This window comes from Scophthalmus maximus, chromosome 4, assembly GCF_022379125.1.
Source record: "Scophthalmus maximus strain ysfricsl-2021 chromosome 4, ASM2237912v1, whole genome shotgun sequence".
Classification (NCBI taxonomy): domain Eukaryota; kingdom Metazoa; phylum Chordata; class Actinopteri; order Pleuronectiformes; family Scophthalmidae; genus Scophthalmus; species Scophthalmus maximus.
Window position 1 is genome coordinate 18,364,744 of NC_061518.1, and position 20,421 is coordinate 18,385,164.

General features: G+C 43.0%; 1 protein-coding gene across 2 annotated transcripts in view; it reads right to left on the reverse strand.

Moving 5' to 3' along the window:
* The window catches only part of fam214a (family with sequence similarity 214 member A), a 29,804-nt gene extending 13,519 nt beyond the window's left edge, over nt 1-16,285 (reverse strand). The window contains exon 1 of one of the 2 annotated variants that reach the window (XM_035627795.2): nt 14,981-16,279. In XM_035627795.2, the coding sequence (XP_035483688.1) occupies nt 14,981-15,011 (31 nt within the window). In that variant the 5' untranslated portion in view covers nt 15,012-16,279. Of the gene's footprint in view, nt 1-14,980 lie in introns of both variants that reach the window. The other variant, XM_035627796.2, reaches the window with a different exon arrangement.
* Between the last annotated feature and the right edge of the window lie 4,136 nt (nt 16,286-20,421).

The following is a 20,421-nucleotide window of genomic DNA, read 5'->3' on the forward strand; positions in this document are numbered from 1 at the left end:
CACACACACACACACACACACACACACACACACACACACACACACACACACACACACACACACACACACACACACCCCTAAGACCTGTCAGAGAGGCTAGTGAACTGTCTTGTGTTCTGTGTGTATGCTGCTTTTTTTCGTGTTGTGTAAAACAAAGCAAGATTCCTGTACACGCCTGCCTGGTTACGACAGTGATGTGAAGCTCTTAAATTGAATACATGTGCCTGGGATCAATATTTACATTTTGTGACACCACCTGGACGACAGACAGAAGGAGAGACAGACTCACACGTTCATATCAGCTGGCCCATTAATCTGTGAACTGTGGACACACAATCACCATGTAGCTGTCCCTCTTTTTATCACTCTCATCCCCAGTGCTGCACTCAATATGTTTCATTTGTTTAGAGAGTTCTGCTAGATATTCCTCATCTGTGTTGATGGACTGGAGTCAAAACCCAGTCGAGGATAACAGGAGAAAGAAAAAGAGTCACAGATCAAAGTGTCGCAATGATGAGCTCCCCTAAAGCTGAGCTACTGGTTATCAAAGTATTGAGTGTTACACACAGAGAAAATTTGAAATAACAAACTGCGGGGCGGCAACGGGGAGAGACGAGATTTACTTCAGAGGGAGACAAACAGAAGGTCTCGGCAGATAAAGGAAGAAACAAGCTGAGTAGTCTTAAGGGCAGATGGGAAACGCACAACGTTGGGGAAAGACAGTTCTCTTTCAGTTACAGTACCTGACTGTCAAGTGAATTTCATGCAAATGGTTGAAAGCTCGTGAATAAGGCAAATTAGGTGAAATTTGTATCAGCTGAAGTCTGATCATAAAAATTAAGCTTTCTGCATGTCAAAACACTCCCATGAGGAAAAAGTTGTCTGTTACAAAATGACAAGTTGTTCTTGAATTTAATTTTTTTTTACACTTTGTCACTGTATGGCTATTCACTACCAATCTGGCAGCTTGTGGCGGACAGATATTTTACAGATGTATCAAAGAATAAATAAACCCTTGTATGAAAAACTGAACATATCCCAACTGGCTATGGGGTTTTATTTACATTTCTTGAATAAACCCTCATGCTTTTGGACACTTCCTGTCAGTACTTCTTGGTCTCAATGAAGTGGTCCAGGACAGCCTAAAAGCTGGGTGTAAATAGCCACATTGGCTATCCACCCCCATGTGCAAATAGCTATAGTTGCAAATAGTTGGCTACAGACACTTTGGGGCAAGCAATGTCTGCCTTTAATATAAAACGGCTACAAACTCGGACTAAACAGACAAGAAGGGAAGACAATGAGGCTGATGTAGATACAAACAAATGAAAAAAAAAAGAGTTTAAGGGGACATAAAATGAAAGAGAGTTTAAATTCCACTGATCTTTTGTATAAAATATCCCATGTATAAAAAAGTCTAAGATTCAAATTTACTTAAATTAGGGGGAAAAATTGAAAAATGCATATGCAACTGCTTTGTTCCAGTTTTAATGTCGAGACTGGTTATGAAACTAAACAAAGGTTCTCCTGAGCAAAACACTCGAGCCCTGACTCCGCCGAGTCAATTTTTTCTCCAGACGAATAAATAATAAAACAATGAGAACAAGAGATCTATATAACTGTACCAACTACTTACATCACTCACACTGCAAGGACACTTGAGGATATTTCTGAGATTTAAAATGCTCTTTAAGGTCTCAAGTCAATATGATAAAAAAAAAAAAATCTGACCTGCAGACTCTAGATAACCAGCCTGCAGGGAGGACGTGTGTGTTAACAGCATATCCAGGCAGCCTCTGTGCAGTAGTGGCAGCAGTCTGCTGAGCTCACTGAGGTGTGTCAGCTGAACACATAATGATATCCAGCTCCTTCTGAAGGGAACAAAACAGTGAAGATTCATTGTCCCCACGCTGAAAATCCCTCATTCTCACCACGTACAACACTGGATGTCGTCAGAGGGAAACAACTCAAAGTCAAAGCTTTTTCTCCGCACCAACACCATATAGTCACCACTCTCAGTAAGATGTTGAACAGAGTGAGCTGAGATGTTTTAATGGAATGACCTTGAATCATGCGTAGACAAGAAAAAGTGGATATGCCAAAAAAGGCATTCACACTTGGGTCATGTGATATCCTAATTGTGATTTAATTCCCATGTTCATGCAAGGTCAGTTTCATTCTTTAAAAAACAGCAGTTTGGCAATATATACTTATAGGAGGGAGATCTTAACAAAACACTACTTAATTTTCCCCAATACTGCATCAAATCACTTGAACTGCGAATCGGTATGACACAAATCTAAATTTAACCCCAGTTCTGTTGAGCTCGTATTGAAAACCAGGTCATATTCTCTGCTGTGTTTGGAGACGATAGTCAAAAAATAAGAACCTGTACAAACTGTATTGCTCCTGTTGAAATACCAAACGACGCCAACAATATGTAAGACATATATATAATATAAGACAAAACGGCACACTCAATTCTGTGTTGGGAAAATGAGACTCATTTATCAAGAACTGTGCAGTCCTAATACACACATTTTTACATGAACACAGTTGCATTTCTATAAAAGTATACAGAGGCAGAATGGGGGCAGATTACACTGGCAGTTCTTCCATGCTAAATCGTACTGCAGCCCCCGGTGAGATAAATATAGACACAACTTGGTAGCTCTCATTTTCTGTTCTCTTCTCTCTCTCTGATTTCAAAGTCTAAATTCCTACAATAAAGTACTTGATGACTTTGTGATGGTGTCTGCCTTGCAGCATGTGCTGAAGTCCCGCTCTGTGGAATGATTAAAATAATTTCAAGCTTGTGAGAAAAGTTCCAGCAGACATAAATTGATTGCTTAATTACAGACACGTATACCATATTATGTTTCTTTTGATTTCCACACACTGAAGCTAGTAGGGCTGAACTAAGCCTTCCTAAAGATTAGCACAGACAAATTGTGTATTATTTGAAAACTACAAAGGGGATCCCCTAAAATCCACCATGGGAAAGAGCTTTTGAAGCTTGCACGACGTCCACTATGTTGTTATCCCAAAACTGTGAAAGCACAGCAAGTTTCAATGCATTCAAATGCAATGGCAGCAAAGCAGGAGGCAGATCTGAAAGGTCAGCAGGTTTAGCAACCGGATTTCTATCACAGCAGGAATTGCATCCTTTCTGTTCCGTGGCCATAACTAAATTTGCGGATCAGCTGGTGTGCATGAGCAACTAAACTATGTCTTCTTTCAGAGTTTGCCATAAGTGTTGGCGGCTTTCTCACAGTTTCAAGTCACTGTCACATTTTAAAACCTTATAACTATGTAACTAGAACCTTTAACCAGTTTAAGGATTTTGGTCATTGGACGTCTAGATCTTAAGAAACTAGAAAGACAAGCTAAGCAAACAGACCCTCCTGAACATCATGTGTACACCAAGGGCATTGGAGAAACAGGTCTTTTTTGTGTGAGAATTATTTAATGTTTTTAAAAACAACTAACACTGAAAGAATTGATTACCATAATGTCACAAGCTATTCAGGACCTACATTGCTTACATTAAGCTGCTTGTAGGAATTCTAACATTTAGCAACTTATGTTACCAAAAATGCTATATACCTTAAATATGATCAATTATATACCTGGTTAATATTCATATTTGCAGTGAACAATACAGACGGTCCAAGTGTTAGCCATCAAGAACTGGGTCCCAGCAAATCTGGACATTGCTCATTGTTGCCGTCTGACACAACCAATCATCAGCATGTTGTACTTGAATCGTTGCACCCTGAATTGAAATCAGGTCATATGGTTCCTACAGATTCCAGAAACTCACACAACTTTTTTGTAGCTACAACGGCTATCATACTGTTTTTGCTTGCTAATGTTCCTCACACAAAAAAAACCCCATCAGTGAAAACAGACTATGGAGTCTTGTGGTATCCACAGTGCTGTCATGGCTTCAAGCATACTGTGCATTCAACTGCTCATGTTGAAAACATGCAGGCAGGCAAGTGATGCCTATTTTTTTTTTTTTTGTTACGTCATCTTTCTTATCCATGTTTTGTTCTGTGCCGTTTCATTCCTATGTATGTTGTAAACCTTGTTTAGTTAAGTGCTCTAGAAATAAAGTTTTATCATTATTATAGAGCCCGACCGATATATTGGTTGGTCGATAATGTCGGCCGATATTAGCCTTTCACATATATATCGGTATCGGCATATAGTTTTAAGGTCTGACCGATATTATCGGCCAGCTGATTTGAGCCTTTCAATGTGCATCTATGTTTACATTTTATGTAAAATAATTGTTCTATGTATTTGGTTGTATTTGTATTCTCAATTTATAGTTATTTATGATAAAGTTCATGTTTAAACTAAAATATCGAGCCTCAATTACATGTCTTTGTCATAAAGGTTTGATAAAGACATCTTAGGAATCATTGACAAATTTAAAAAATATATATATATATCGGCCAATGTATCCTATCTGGAATCTTGTACTCCCAAATAACGATATCGGCATCGCCCCCCAAAAAAACATATCGGTCAGGCTCTAATTGTTATTATTATTATTATTATATTTGGACAACTAAATTAATGTCAATTACTTAGTTACTTTTACTAGACACACTAGAGTCACAGTGAACTATCAAACTGCAGAATTATAGCAAAGATGTTGACTAAATTCATGTGTTGAATAAGTGGACATTCAAACAAAACATCCACTTATGCAACACAACTGTGGGAGAGTTCAATGTTTCTCATATTGCAAAATGTCCATTCACTGTGCATCTGTGCACATGTCTTCAGTCATTTCTCTCCTGCCCGACTGATCTGGGACCGGTGGAGAACAGTGAATAACAATCGCAACTATTGACCAGGGATGAAAGGCTGAAAAAAAAAGTTACGGCAACAGAAACATGGTGTCAAAAATTCCCATCACAGTGATTGAGGAGTAGTAGTAGTAGTAATGAGCTAATATGAACCAATATGCGTCTCTGTTTGTGACAGTGAGCTGCAGTTTTACATCAAAATGTTGGGAGACAATTGATGCTTCTGTTGTGCTCTATGAGTGTGTAGTGACGTGTACTGGCTTTATACAGCATAGGATTCCTTAGTGTGAAGATCATGTGTGTATGTTGCCCTGAGTGTGTCTGAATGTTTATGTCGACCCACAGCAGGGCAACAGAGCACGGTTGCTGAACTTCGACTGTGATAACAGGGCCAGTTGTATTTCCATGCCAGCTAACCTTTCCTGTTTTTGTCTACCTTGTGTGTTGCGAGAGTAAAAACAACTGGAAGTGGAGGCTTTCTGCCAAGAAACTGGCCTTTTTATTTTTTTGGTAGACCATAAAGAATGAATGGCTAGGAAAAGCTGGAAAGGTTCAATTGCTATTAATTATTATTTTAAACTGCTGTTAACACACTTGGCAAACCTGAAATGAACCTAAACCTAAATTCCACTATTAACTTAACCATCGGCATATGACACAAATAAACTTTGTCTGTCAAGAGTTTAGTTTGTTTGTCCAAGAGTCTCAAAACTTTTACCATTACTGAGAAGATGTGTCTTCAAGAGCATGGGTTTGGGATGTGTGTGTGTGTGTGTGTGTGTGTGTGTGTGTGTGTGTGTGTGTGTGTGTGTGTGTGTGTGTGTGTGTGTGTGTGTGTGTGTGTGTGTGTGTGTGTGCACTTCCCACTCTCCCACTCTGCAACACAAAGGGGGCAGATTCACAGCACACGTAGCAACAGGCCGTGATTGGCTGGGGGGCGTTTCTACAGTTCCAGCAGAGGAGAACCATTCTTCTGTTTCGTGATCTCAGCTGCTATTACTCTAACACAGCCAACAAACACACCCACACGGACACACACACACACGCACCCTAACACTCATCCCAGACTGACAAACCATCTTGCCCTCTCTCTCACATCCATTATTGTCATCCATAAACAGAGCTGTTGTTAATAACTCGTGAAGTCACATGGTAAACAAGCTCTGAGCCACTGGAATAAAAAAAAAACTTTTCATCATGAGGCCTTAGAACTTAGATTACAAAACTAATCTCATCTGATTTGGGAAGAGTATGGCTCTTGATGCAGCATGACTCCAAAGCAAATTGTTACATATGTTTAAAAAAAGCTGTTCTAGATCTGGTGGATATAGGCTAAAATTTGAGTGGCTGCCTTTGCTGAACTTGTAAATGCTGCATTAGTCACTTATCCTGTTTAAATCCAAACTTGCTGTGAACTTTTGTTGAGTTTCTGTACACAAATCCCCCTAAAAGCACTTACTGTTCATTCTTTCTTACAGTGTTAAGGTCGGCACAGTTAGGTTACTGTGCCAGGATGTCATTGTAACCTCACACTGTGGACCTGCGTGCGATTTCAGTTAGTAGCACAACTTTTACCAGAAATCTTCATTCTCTCTGCCAGCTCCTGACCACAAAGCTGCACATTCAAATCCCAGACCTGCTTCGACATTGAAGGTGATGTATGAGATGCAGTGTGCCCTCTTCATCTTCAACAACCACAGCAAGTTCAGTCCTTGAGGACAGTACATCAAACCCCCTTATTAAGATGAGTTGCTCAGTGGCTATAAGCAGATGACTGGTTGCACTGGGCAGCTTTCAGATAAATGCATTAAGGCTGAGTTAATGTCAAGCACAGTGTAGATTAAAAAAAAAACGCTGTAAACTTTTCTGAGATTAAAATAAATATACACATGAACACTTGTGAGCATGTGTGAATAAAGGGGGCTGGAGTGTATACCATGTGTTTGTGACTTCTACTTGTTCATAACAATTCCTCACAGCACTCTCCTAACCTCCTTCTCATTATTCCAGAAATATCAGAAACAATATCCTCAGACACACTGGCCTAAGGTGCGTTGTGCCTCCCCACATATTGTAGCGGGGGCCCCCTTAGCTCCTGTTATTCAGGCAAAAGAGGTCCTTCACAAATTCAATTGTCTACCTAACACCTGTTATGTAACGTGGAGTGGAGAGAATAGAGGTTGGCACGGTGGGTGATCGGATCACAAGTGGAGAGCTACAAGTTCATCAGTTCACACCTGGCATAAAAATGTCTCCACATGTGTCTCCAGAGAGCACTAGTGATTTCATCTCACTTCCCTGCTCTACATGCAAAAAGCATGTGCGTCATTTAAATTTGCAAAAGAGCAAATGTTGCCTTTAGCCTGTCTGACTGCACAGATGAGTGTGTGTTGGTGAGAGAGGGAGACAAAGAGGCAAGGAGAGGCTGAGTGAAGCAATGTGCAGCGTTCTATACAATGAAAAGAAAGAAAAAATTGAAAATCAATATCTGGTGGTTAATGTATAGTAATAGCAGGTCAGAGGACGTCAGCTGAGTAGGCGGTCCCAGGACGCATTTGTAATCACTGCAAAAAAAGCGACTGTGGCCACATGCGTCTCTGACCACCTCCAGATGTGATCTTATCTAGAAGCCATGTTCAAATGTGTCTTGGGTGCTTTCATATATGTACTTAAGAGGTGTCCCCTTGTGATTGGATCACTCAGGAAGGATCGTTAATACCAGGTCTGAACAGGGAAGTTTCTTTTCCCCGGTAGAGCCAACAATCATGCAGTTCCATAACCCATAACAATGTACACTTAAGGTACAAGCTTTAATGTCACATTTTCATATTATGAAAGACGTCCCAATATCAGATGCATTGGAAAGAAGGCAAAAGCAATATCAAGGTTTATGAGAATGAAAATGTTAAAGAGATTACAAGTGCATCCTCTAAAATACTCTATATAAGAACCTGTGCATATATGGAATCCCCATCAAATCCCTGTCTCCTTCACTGGCAACATATGCCACTAAATCTTTACTACAGCAGTTTAAATTTCAGCAAGCTGACAACTGGGTACAGGAGACTAGGGCAGTAGGACAAACCAGCCTCTTTCTGTAACCAGAGCCACCCAGTCCAACATGAATGCACAGGCCTTTGGCCTCTCGTGTGCTGCTGATGCCAATTTTTAGAAGGGGGAGTCTGAATTGAGCAACCCGAGCAGCGTCACTCTCGGGGCCACGTGAAAAGTGTGTCAGTTGAGGCACAGGCAGATCGAAGTGGTTGGTGGCTGGAGTTAACCGTCGAGATAAGGAAGCACAAGGCCAAAGTCTTGACATGGTTCACTCACATACTATTCTGATAAAGCTGAACTAGATGATTAATCTGCCAAAAAAAACCCACCAACAAACAGCTCTTCTTTACCTTTTATGCTTTTTTTTCTCGAGAGCACAGAAGCAGTGTAAGTGCGAGCAACAATATATTTGCCCAAAAGCATACAGTTTGAGCAAAAACAGAATAAATACGAATGCAAGAAGAAAGTATTTGAGCACAAGAAGAAACTATTTGAGCACAAGAAGGAGCTATTTGAGTGCGAGGGCAGAGTTTGAAGGAAAGAATGAGAAATCTGAACGTGAAATCAGTAAATAATGCGCTCAAACCGAAAGACCACACTCTTGAATAAGATAGTAAAATAACTCCATAGGTCAGTAGCATGAAGCTGTTAAATACGTTTTATAAGTCGTTAGATTTGAATGCACCGTTATCAGCTCGGTACTCGGTATCGGCGGATACTCAAAGTCCGGGTTTCGGAATCGGTATCAGGAAGGGAAAAGTGGTATAGGAACATCTACAGTGAGGATGAAAGAGATGAGGTGAGAAAATGGAAAAAAAGAACTCAATGTCATCCTGATGTTCATAAACAATTTGCTGAACAGCTCCACAACTAGGCCCCCGAGGTGCTCTCAGTTAACAGATACTGGTGATTTGTGTTTGCGTACGTGCAGCCATGTTTCTATTATCTTAAAAGAATAGGTCACACGAGGGATAGATCAATTATCCTCTCCGAAACCCTGATTAATAAGTATTAGATAACTCACTGTGTGTATGCAATCTTTCTCTGTATTTTGGCTTATTCTCTCTTCATACAATTAATCAGACATTTCAATTCTTAATAATCCTGGTTGGCCTTTTGATTCTAGACCACAGCCGCACACCGTCAGCATGCAAAGACAGAAACAGCTGAGAGGTGTGTGTGTGGTACGTGAACCCGATTAAAGTGCTGCTTACGCAACACTCTTTGCAACCGAAGAGGTGTGGTGTCTGGTAACAGACCTTTAAACCATCCTCCTCTGACTGCGTCAGTCAATATTAACATTTAACTATTGTAATAAATCAGTGACATCTGACTCGAAAAACACTGGCTTTGTTATTATTTCCTTATTATCTTAAAGGAAACTGCTCTGTTAACACTGCTGAGGGGTTGTGATGTTTTAATACAATGTCTGGCAAACACAGAATTTGTTATTTTAATATAAACATCTTTCTGGTAAATACATACACATACAATTTAGCTTGAAAACAAAAATAACTTGTATTGCATAGCATATCTATTTTATGAGGTAGATGACACCCTGGTGTGTTTGAGAAAGGGTCTTACTCTATAGTCTCACTTTTTCTCCAAAGCATTATATGTGAGATGAATACCAAAGGCAATACATCTGCGAAATGCATTTATTGAGTAATCAATATACTGATGAATAAGTCAGACCTTACTATTGCCTATTTCATCCTGGTGTTTTAGGTAGTAAGAGAACCAGGCTCCATTTCTGTGAATATGCTTTTTGTCTAGATACCATCAGCAGATAGTGGTGGTGGGGGTGTTAAGTGCTGCGGTGTTACAGTAGCTGAAGTCTGTGTGATGTGACTCAGAGGGGAGAAAAAAAGAAAGGAGGTGAGGAATGGAAAAAAAAGGATGGGTAAAAGAAGACCAGCAGAGCGAGAAGTGGGAAAGTTGATTCACTACAAGGTCAGAGGGAGACAGAATTGCCTGTACACGGTTTCCCCAGCTTCCCAAAAATTTCGGTAATCACACATCCCTTGACATGCTCCTTTCTAAACACTGCTGAGATTAACACAAATCTTCCATTTTGGTTTCTCAGTTACAAAAATAACAACCATGGTGGACGCATGACAAAGAAATACTGAAAACATCCGTGGCAGGCGTGAGCCCTGGTGTTTTCTGTTTTTATGTGGTTTTTCTGAGAAAGGCGTGCGAGTCGAACAGAACTTGCAGCTTAGCACAGAACTAGTTATGTCACGTCAAGGATTAATACTAAAGTGGAAGGACGGAACCACTAGAAAGGAGACTTGGAATTAATTGGTCATGGACGTAAAGTTGCCGTACTTGAGCTATGGGGCCACAAAAAGTGTTTTCATCTTACTCAGCCCTGTTCAGTGTGTTTTCAGGATTAATCTAAAATCCTATATAAAAGGTGGTCACTAGTTTATTTGTGATACAGAGGGTACAGGGACATAGACCTCACGCACACCACCCTCCTCAAGACAAAAACACCAGGGCCAGATGGCTCTTCCTGTTCCTGCAGTGCTGGCTGCTGGTTGGCTACGAGGAGCCACACGGGGCGGGACGATGTGACGAACACACACAGCAATGACATCACTGGCTCAGTGGCACGCTGGCAGCAGAAATACGACCCGTGCTGGTTCAGCCAGTGCAGCACTATGTCTGGAGGGTGTATTTTTGTGTGTCCATGCAGGCTTGTTAACACGAGTAGCTGTACTAAATATGTACACTTGGTTTTATGTCCTTGTGTGTTTACATGTGGACATAGCTCACTATGACCCTAAGCATTAAACCTATACCACACACACACACACACACACACACACACACACACACACACACACACACACACACACACACACACACACACACACACACACACACACACACACACACACACACACACACACACACACACACACACACACACACACACACACACACACACACACACACACACACACACGTCAATATACACTACAGACACATCCATGATCACATGTACATGTGTCTCTATAAGGAGCTTGTGTGCAAAATGAAATGTCCCAGCGTTATGTAAGAGCATTACTGCACTGGGAGCACTGGGTTCCCAATCCCATGCAGCGGCTTGGCAAAGCTAGGCTACTTACAGCCCAACCTGTCACAACAGCATTGATTTAGGCTGATTACACCAGGGAGCAGGATCGTAACTCACAGCTGAATGCCTACCCGCCATTGGTATTCATTGCGAAAGGCTCCGAATGTCACTGTAAAATGGCCAATATCCATGTTGAATGTCGCTGGGTCAGCAAATAGCCGTGGTGCTGTATTGAAATGTATTGAAAAGGCAACACGGAGAAGCACTTATATTGACTTAAGCTTGCTGATAAAGAATAAATTCCAATTGTACAACTGAATGCCTAAGAAAAACTAATTATGGGCCTTTTAAATTTGTGTAAAATTCAGTGATCATTACAATACAAAATCAATTTTCCAATTCTCCACACAAATTATAACTGACATGTAAGTAAAGACATTGGACAGTTATAGTTATGACAGTTATGGTTGAACGGTTCAATCCGGCCCATCCAGCCTGCATGCTGAGGGATCCTTGGGCAAGACACTGAACCCCAAAGTTCTCCTGAACTCAGTGTATAAGTGGTGTGTGACAGAAAAGGTGCTATAGAAGTGCCATAAGATTTTGTGTGATTTGTACTGTAAAAGCTAGGAAAGACTAAATGTAAATACAGTCCATTTGCCATTTACTACCAGTCAACACAAGTCGTGACAACAGAGACTTGGTAAAAAAAAATATATATATATATATATATATTAAATTAAAAAAACACAAACAAATGATACAGACGGAGTCCAACTGTGTGAGGTGAGTAAAACACAAGAGAGCACCTGTCGTGGCGCGACCTTCTGCTACAGCAAGGGGTGAATCACTGCCATGGAGGAGGCAGAGACAACGCAGTGCTGGACAGGTGTTGTACGGGACAACAGTGTATGTCGCTTTGCGTTATCTGGGTCTCTCGTCAGTGAGAGTGTATACTCTGATCTGCTGTCTGGGACGTCTCAGGGCAGCTGTAATCTGACTGAGCGCACGGCAGAAGGCAGGTGGTGGAGTAAGTTGTGTGTGTGTGTGTGTGTGTGTGTGTGTGTGTGTGTGTGTGTGTGTGTGTGTGTGTGTGTGTGTGTGTGTGTGTGTCTGTCTGTGTAGACTTGTATTCAACTCCTCCTCTAAGGACTAATGGCTCTGGACAGGAAGTACAGCTACATACTAACACACCAAATAAGATTACAGAGCGCAGGAGCACAGAGCTGAGGTTTGCCAGCTGACTGAGTCTCTCCAACATGACTAGCTCTGAGATCATCTGTGTATATTGTTCAAACTCGAATAAGAGCTGTGTTTCAGGGCATCAAGGAGGAAACACTTAGTCACCATTCTTAGCTCGTTGCTCAAACAAATTCACCGTATGACCTCATTCGACCATCTAAGGTTGAGTCTTCTTTATTCACCGATCTTATCCACAAAAACAGCCCCTTTTTTTAATGCTGTAAAAAAAATCCCAGAGTGGTTTTGGACCAAACTTTTTGCTTCTATATGCGGAGACAACGGACTATGACAAAATGATGTCTTTAAAGTTACAAATGAAACCCAGCTTAACCACACTTTGGCTGAGAGCCGATTCCACAAGCCATGTTTTGCCCGACTGGTGTACACAGGTCCCGGGTTTCCCATAGCTACACTTCATGGGACCAGTAAAAGCTGTCAGTTGAGCCACATGGTGCAACGTACAGCGCTTATTAAGGCCAACAGCAATCTGTTGCATACTCTCTGCCACACTCATTCTCTCCTCACGCACACACACCCACACACACACAAAATTTTGACTAACAGCTCAACTCACAGAAAAACAAGGGGGTCAGATGACTCCGGTTGGGCCACTGAGCACAACAGAAGTGCTCCTCTTCTACCTTTATGACAAAAGTGTGGTTCACACAAAATGCCACAAAGAGACTCTAATCAGGAGGTGGAACCAATTCTAATGTTAGCCGTTATATATATATATATATATATATATATATATATATATATATATAAAATGGTATCAGACCAGTTAGGATCAATCTACTGAGTACAAGGAAACAACACTGATGAGCCAAACTTTAAAACCAGATACCTGGGTTATGTGTCTTTACACCAGGGAATAAGTAACAACCCACTTATCAAAGATTGTTCACATCAGTCTGATATGAAATCTTTTTATTCCATTTAATACTGGAACATGTTGGATTTCAGCATCAGGAGTTCTCATGGTGATGGCATAGCTCAAGGCATGGGCCGTATTCTATTACCTCATCACCGACCCAAATCCTTGGGTTGATTTTTAACACCTAACTGATCTGGAGGTCACAGCCTGTGAGACTTGCCAGGACTGCTGTGTCAGATGAACATGCCCGGACTTGTTACGCTCAGCCCTCGCAAACATAACACAGCTAGATTCTCCTACATGGGAACCTTCGGCCCAGCATCGTGGCACAGTGAAACTATCTGAACTCAACCTTGGTATGGTCCAGGTCCACTGAGTAAACAACTCCTCTCAGCACTGCAGCCCCTCTCTCTGGGAGCAGGCAGAGGAGAAGGGCAAGAAAAGCCGGGCATCTGGCCTAAAAGCTATCCAGCATCCCCGCCACCGAAGCGGTACAGTATGTTCCACATAACAATAGCGCCACAGTATCTGCCAGTCAAAACGGGGAGCTGCTGCTGTGGAGCAGCTTCTGCTCAGCACAAGCTTTCATAATTAGAACACGACAGTGAGCGAGTCAATCTGACATGGTGACAATCCATGAAGGGCGAAGAGCAGATGCACTGTAGCCATGTGCCTCGGGCCAACACTTCTCAGTTTGTGGCTCGCGCAAGGTAGTGATGCATCCATGAAAGACTTGATTTTAAATCATTTCAATATCCCCCAAAAGTTGAGTGATTATTCCATCCAGTACTAAAACACACAACAGCAGTGTTGCTGTGGCGACTATAATTACATTGTACTGCGTCAGTCAGTGTGCCCCTTAATCGGGCCAGTCACATCATACATATACAACTGGTGTCAGTGCTTCTATATAAAGGATCCTAAAAGCAAGGGGAGGGTTAAAAGTCTAGGCCCATATAGGGCACATGTTTACCGTGTGTTGAGGAGTCCCATTACCAACATATTGTGCTCTACACGGAAGACCTCACTCTGGCCGGTCAGCAGCCGGACTGCAGTTTCATAACCTACACAAACAAACAAGACTATCCCTGATTGACTGTAGCTAATCTCATCATGACTTGAGAATAGTGGTCCTGCACCACCTCCGAGTGCAGCTCCACTGTGTTGTCAACAACAAATCAAGTCATCGTTGACCCTGGATCACAAACAATCACGTACAATCCATCATTGTGCGAGGTCATTGAGTTTATACAGTAAAGGGGCTTTCACACAGCAACTTATAAAGATTAAGGTACTAAGACAAGCCTTTGCCAAATTAATGCAACTGCAGAATTAGCATGATCACAATGAAACACACAAGGGTGTCCCCACTGTCCCCGTTTCACCTCCTGCTGCAGATACAGCATCATGTGAACCAATTGCAGAGCATACGGCAGGAGCCTCATGTCCACTATAGGGTGGGTGTCAGAACATTTTGTCAAAACAACTGGCAAAATGGAGCAGTATTTGGCATGTGAGAATCCTGCAGGTTACACACAAATAGAGGGGGGGGGGGGGGGGGGGGGGGGGGGCAGCAGACATTTGAGGTAACATCCAAAACTAGAGCAGAAAATGTGTGTTTGCGCGTACATGTCCTCATTTTACCCGGGTCAGGCTTTGTTAATTCACATAACCAGTGACCAGGCTGACGAGCTGTTACATCATTCCCTGGCCTCATTCTCCTCTCAGGGAGACTGGGTGCAACCGGTCCATCAAACCTGGAAAGGCACAGCTGGCCCCCACACGCTGACCATCAAATGATGAGTGTGTGTGTGTGTGTGTGTGTGTGTGTGTGTGTGTGTGTGTGTGTGTGTGTGTGTGTGTGTGTGTGTGTGTGTGTGTTCCTGGTGCCCCACGTACCTCGCTCGGTCTTCATGTTGTCCAGTGTCATCTCTTTATATCACTCACACACACACACACACACACACACACACACACAGCCCTGGCAGCACCAGGTGTCTGGACCTCTGTGACCGGGACCCGCTGTATTAGCTCAGCAGTAATATCAGCAGTGAAAGCCCGTGTGTTTGGTGCCAGCGGCCCCCTATCCAACAACAACAACAACAACAACAACAACAAAGCATTGCTTTGTTAGCATGCCACTGTACTGCGCTCCCATCGAGTTGCGCTGTAGTGTCCAACTGACAGACCCAGGAGAAGAAAGAAAAGACAGCTGATGGCTAACGTCCGCCGCTGTTGGCGTCGGGTACTGGAGTTGTCAATCCGCTTGCTAGTCGCGCTGCTAGTGATTGAATCAGCGAGCTGGCTGCTCTCTCGCCGCCCGTCTCGGATCACGCCACCGGAACCATCGTTACGTCGCGGTGCATTGCTCTGCGTCTCGCCTCCTCACGCCAAACAACCCAGCCGCGTTAGCTCCGCGGCGAACTCAACCCAACTGACCGCGTCCCTTTTCACCGAGTGGCTAAGCGTCCGCAAAACATCCCAACCCCACGGAGCTGCGCAGGTGGCCACGGCTCGCGGCTACCACGGACACCGACGCCGACGACGGACGGTCTCGGTATCTTCCGCTGCGGCGCGAGCGTCTCCGTTCATTGTCCTCACGAGACGTTCACCGACGGCGTCGCGCGGCCGACACGCTCCACGTTAACGTCCGTCGTCCGCTGCGCCTCGGCGGCCGCCATCTACTACTTCACGTGAGCCGCGCCACCTGCGTTGACTTCCTTTGTGAGCCTCATTAAAACTTTTCAAACAAACAGCCCGACTCCGGGTGCCAGCGCGTCGCGAACCACTGCGACGGGTTGTTCTCTTTTTTTTTTTTTCTCGCGAGCGTCAACTGAAGTAGCGGTCGCGTTCTCCGCCGACTGGTCAAGCGAAACCCCACAGGACTACTGCTGATACCACCACGCAGGCGACATGCAGATGAAGTGAACAGTGGGTGCTCCCGGTCGTGATGCTCTCAGTCCGCCTCCCCTCCCCGCTGCTTGTCAAAACAGATCAGCGCAGCTCCAGTCACGTGTCCCAACAACAGCCCCGCTCGTCACTTCCCTCTCTGCCAGCCTCGCATGAACTCGCAGCCATAGTAACCGTCAACTTAGAGTTGGCACCGAAAACTTCCGCCTGCGTCCGACGGATTTCGGATACGAGGACGGAACCGGACGGAGCACCCGAATAAGTTTCTGCGCGGCCGCGTCACGTTTAAGTGCAGCGGTGAATGGGGACAAACAGGGGATGGAGCTGCTCCGATTGGTCAGCGGAACTCGGTGCGCGCTCACGTGCGCACGTGAGCGTTCGTTCTTTTCCGTGGTGAACATTTTGTCCTGGCTTGTTTGGCTCGTCTGAAGCCAAAATTCGTGTTGGTAAACGCTGTTCTAGTTTATGGCACAAAGCCCAGACTGGCCCAGGGATTGCTTTAGATCTTTTATTACTATTAATTCTGTTATTTATGACGTCTAAAATAAAAACTAAAAACTTTTGTCACTGGCATTATGCTTATAGAAATGAACCACCCTTTTTGTTCCCTTTGTCCATATTACAAACAAAAGACAGCTTCAATAAATTGGCTGAACTTTAATTTTTCAGTCGCGATTGAGTATCATAAAACGAACAGAAGAAGCTATAGGTTGTTAGTTGGGAAAAAAAGTAGACCAATACCAAAACCCAAATGTCATGCTATGACAAGTTGTCAGATATGGTACAGAATTATATGTTGACATGCAAACTTTGTCCCACCTTTGGCCAATCATTAAAGATTTCCATTCAACATTTGAATTGGAAAAAAAATGCTACAAAAATGATAAAATTAACTCAAACATGTTAAGTTAATATGGATAAATACATCTAGAATCTTTCTGCTCAGTACATGACTGCAGCCTGTGGTCCATTGCCATTTTTTGCACAAATGAAAGCAGACAGAGGGAGAGCTCTTTGTTTTAATCTCTTCTCTGCAGAAACCCCTTGGAACAAAGGCAAAGGCCAAAATGAGGACACCAGAATCTGCTTCACAAATCTGTCTGACAGCTGCACTTTGTGCTTTACTATTGTTTGCTTCACACAGATAGACTTTGCACAATGGGCTTAAGTATGATTTAGAATTATTTTTATCATCAACATCATCATCAGTATCATTGTTAATGTAATGCTCTCTGTCGACTGACTGTAAAGAGTAATCACTAACTTTTCCAGATTCCAGGTTAAAAAAAAGACATGCCTGATGTGAAGCAGCTTTGTGCTTCACTGCTGTTTGAATGGTGTATTTTTCTATTTTAACTGATTCTGTAACTCTCCCATGACAGCCACAAACCCTCTGTTATTACTGAGGAATGTGTTCTTAAAAAAAACCTAATCAAATTAAAAGTCTTTGATTTATGGTAGTTGGGGCTGTACTAAGTGTGGTGATGTCATTCAGAAATAAATCCTTGCACTAATAGTAGCAACTCCTTGGAAGCTGTAGCACTTTCTTGATGATGAAGCTGATTTTAAAGCGACATGGGGACCGTTAGCGACTGGATGATGCAGTAAAACAAATAAGGTGATGGTAAGGTGTACCAATTGTGTTATTTATTCAAAAACAGTTTCAGCACAAACATAACAGCAACATAATTAGATCTGACCATAAACACAAAAAAGATGGTAACTGGCACGTTTAATACTATGTCACCGGTATACCCACAGATAATGATAATGACTCCTCTGATGCAATGGTGATTAACCTTCTCCTTTAAGATGATCAACCAGCACCAAGAAACCTCCAGATCGACCCCAGCTTTGGCTCAAGTGTATTTAATTTTAACAAATCCCACTTGTTCCCACTGATAACATAACACGGAGATGCATCCTCCCAGCAAGAATGTTGTTCCTGAGCTCAGAGTGATTTCATACTTGAAGGAACAGGGGCAAGTTGGGAATTTCATCCCTCAAGGTAGGTGGTGGAAGAGATATGACATGTATAATGGTTTTATCTGCTCATTTTTTTGGCCGCCATCAGATATGACATGTATAATGGTTTTATCTGCTCATTTTTTTGGCCGCCATCTCAGCTTCTGTTAGCTGTGGAAGACTGATGGAAGATCTAAACTGACTGTCATTCACATAACTGGCAGGCAGCACATCAGGGGAGATGGAAAAGTTACTCTAAGGGCAAGATGGCCTTGTCTGTCGCAGATGGCCTGGATAGTTTGTTGATCAATGGAAACCAAAGCAGGATCTGACTGATGATGTTCGGCCAATTTCCACATTCTCTCTCTCCTTCTGAGACCTGAGATCATCCGGTAGATCACCACGAGGTCTGCAGCCACCTGCGACGGCACGGATCCCCTGCGTGAGGAAGTGATTTCCCCCCGGCAGAAAAAAACTTGCCGGTCCAATCCGTCCAATCACAACCGATTATCTGATAATGGGCGGGGTTTATACAAAGACGCGGACGGAAGTGACTTTTGTAAACAAGCCAAGGCGGCCGCAGATGTGCGCGCGTCTGACTAGAAGAACCCGGCATCTTCAAATCTCTCCCACAAAAACGGCAACTCTCGTTCGCAGACCTCGTGGAATCATCACCACGGACGTCGCATGATTCGCCTGCGTCCGTTGGTAGCGCCTCTTGGGAATCCAACAGAGGTACGTATTTGAGTTTAGCTACGCCAGGCTAGGACAGTGCAGCTAGCCAGGTGAGTCACAGGTGAGTCACAGGTGAGCATCCGGTCCAGCGTGGCCGTGGTCAGACCAAGGTATGTTAAGAGGGTTACCACCGCGAAATGAATGTTTCTGTCACTGCCCATTCACAGAGGAATTCACACTTAGGAGCTGTATAATAGGAATCACTGTGAGAAAGTCCCATAAGCAGTGAATCCTGTCTGTCCTTTTTGTTCTTGGTGGTTGAAGCGCATGTTCAAAAGTGTCCATCTTGCGGTACACTAATATTCTTTTTTGTTCAGTTATTTGTTGGGTAACATGGCCTTTGTGTATTGTGTATGTCACATAGAGCAGCAGCACACATTTGATTTTGTTTTTCTTAGAGCCCAACTGCTGTCCATGGTTGCTGAACCATTGGTAGCCAACAAGATTTTCATTTGTGTCAATTTTACAGGCCAAAGTGCCGAAATTGTAACCCAGCATTAGCATGCTGTCTTGTTTCTCTGTTTTGTCTGAATCCAAATGGTGGCTTTTTGGTGCTACTACTAAACTACTACATCTAACACATGCTGTGCCTTTGTGCTCCTTCTCTCTTGGGGATGGCAACAATGCCATTTCAGTATGACGGAATTATGAAACCATCATTACTATACTATACAATAAATCATTTTTGACATCTTCATATGCAGTGTTTCATGTCTATATCCTGTATGATGCAGAGATACCTCATAAAAAATATTTTTTGAACCATTCATGGTGTCATTTCCAAGTGTATAAACAGAATGTAGGACAAATACAAGTTACATTGAAACTGCACCAAAAAGGTCACAAAAATGCTGACCAAAATCTTTTTGGGGCTGTTTCTATAGAAGTCATTTATATACCCTTCTTTGCTGCTATTTATATTTCCATTATCAATGACGCAGCAAAAGTGCTTGTCTTTGAGTGGCGTTGATGATATAGTCTTCCCCTGCATCATTACTTATTTACTGTGATGTCAGTGCAAAGGTAGCAATAAATGTTTGAGTCAGCATTAGAGCCAGAAACATAGAAAATGTCAAATCTGGTTGGAGAGTGAGATTTTCTGCAGTGATTATTAGTACAACTTTCTATAAAGACACAATTCATAGCACTAAGCTGTAACTAAATGAATTGTTAATGGTTGATAATTATGTAATGCTATAAATTACAAACAATAAGTGATTAATAATAACAACAATGATTGTGTATACCTAGTATTTCCAATGTGAAACAACAGAGTCCTTGTGTTTGGCTAACCCCATGGCATAGCCCCATCTAGTGACAAAATACAAGTAATGCCGCAAAGTAAAATCTGTCTGTTTGCCTGCCTGCCTGCCTGCCTGCCTGCCTGCCTGCCTGCCTGCCTGCCTGCCTGCCTGCCTGCCTGCCTGCCTGTCTGCCTGTCTGCCTGTCTGCCTGTCTACCTGTCTACCTGTCTACCTGTCTACCTGTCTACCTGTCTGCCTGCCTGCCTGCCTGCCTGCCTGCCTGCCTGTCTGTCTGTCTGTCTGTCTGTCTGTCTGTCTAGCAAATATGAGTGCACCTGGGGTGAAGCAGTAAGGACACGTTGGCAGGTGTTGGGACTCCCTTGGGTCACGTTCCTGTGACCTGTGTCATCCTTCAACTGTCTGGCCACATGCGCATGCATGCACGCACACACAAACACAAAATAATAATAACAACAAGAGCCAGGA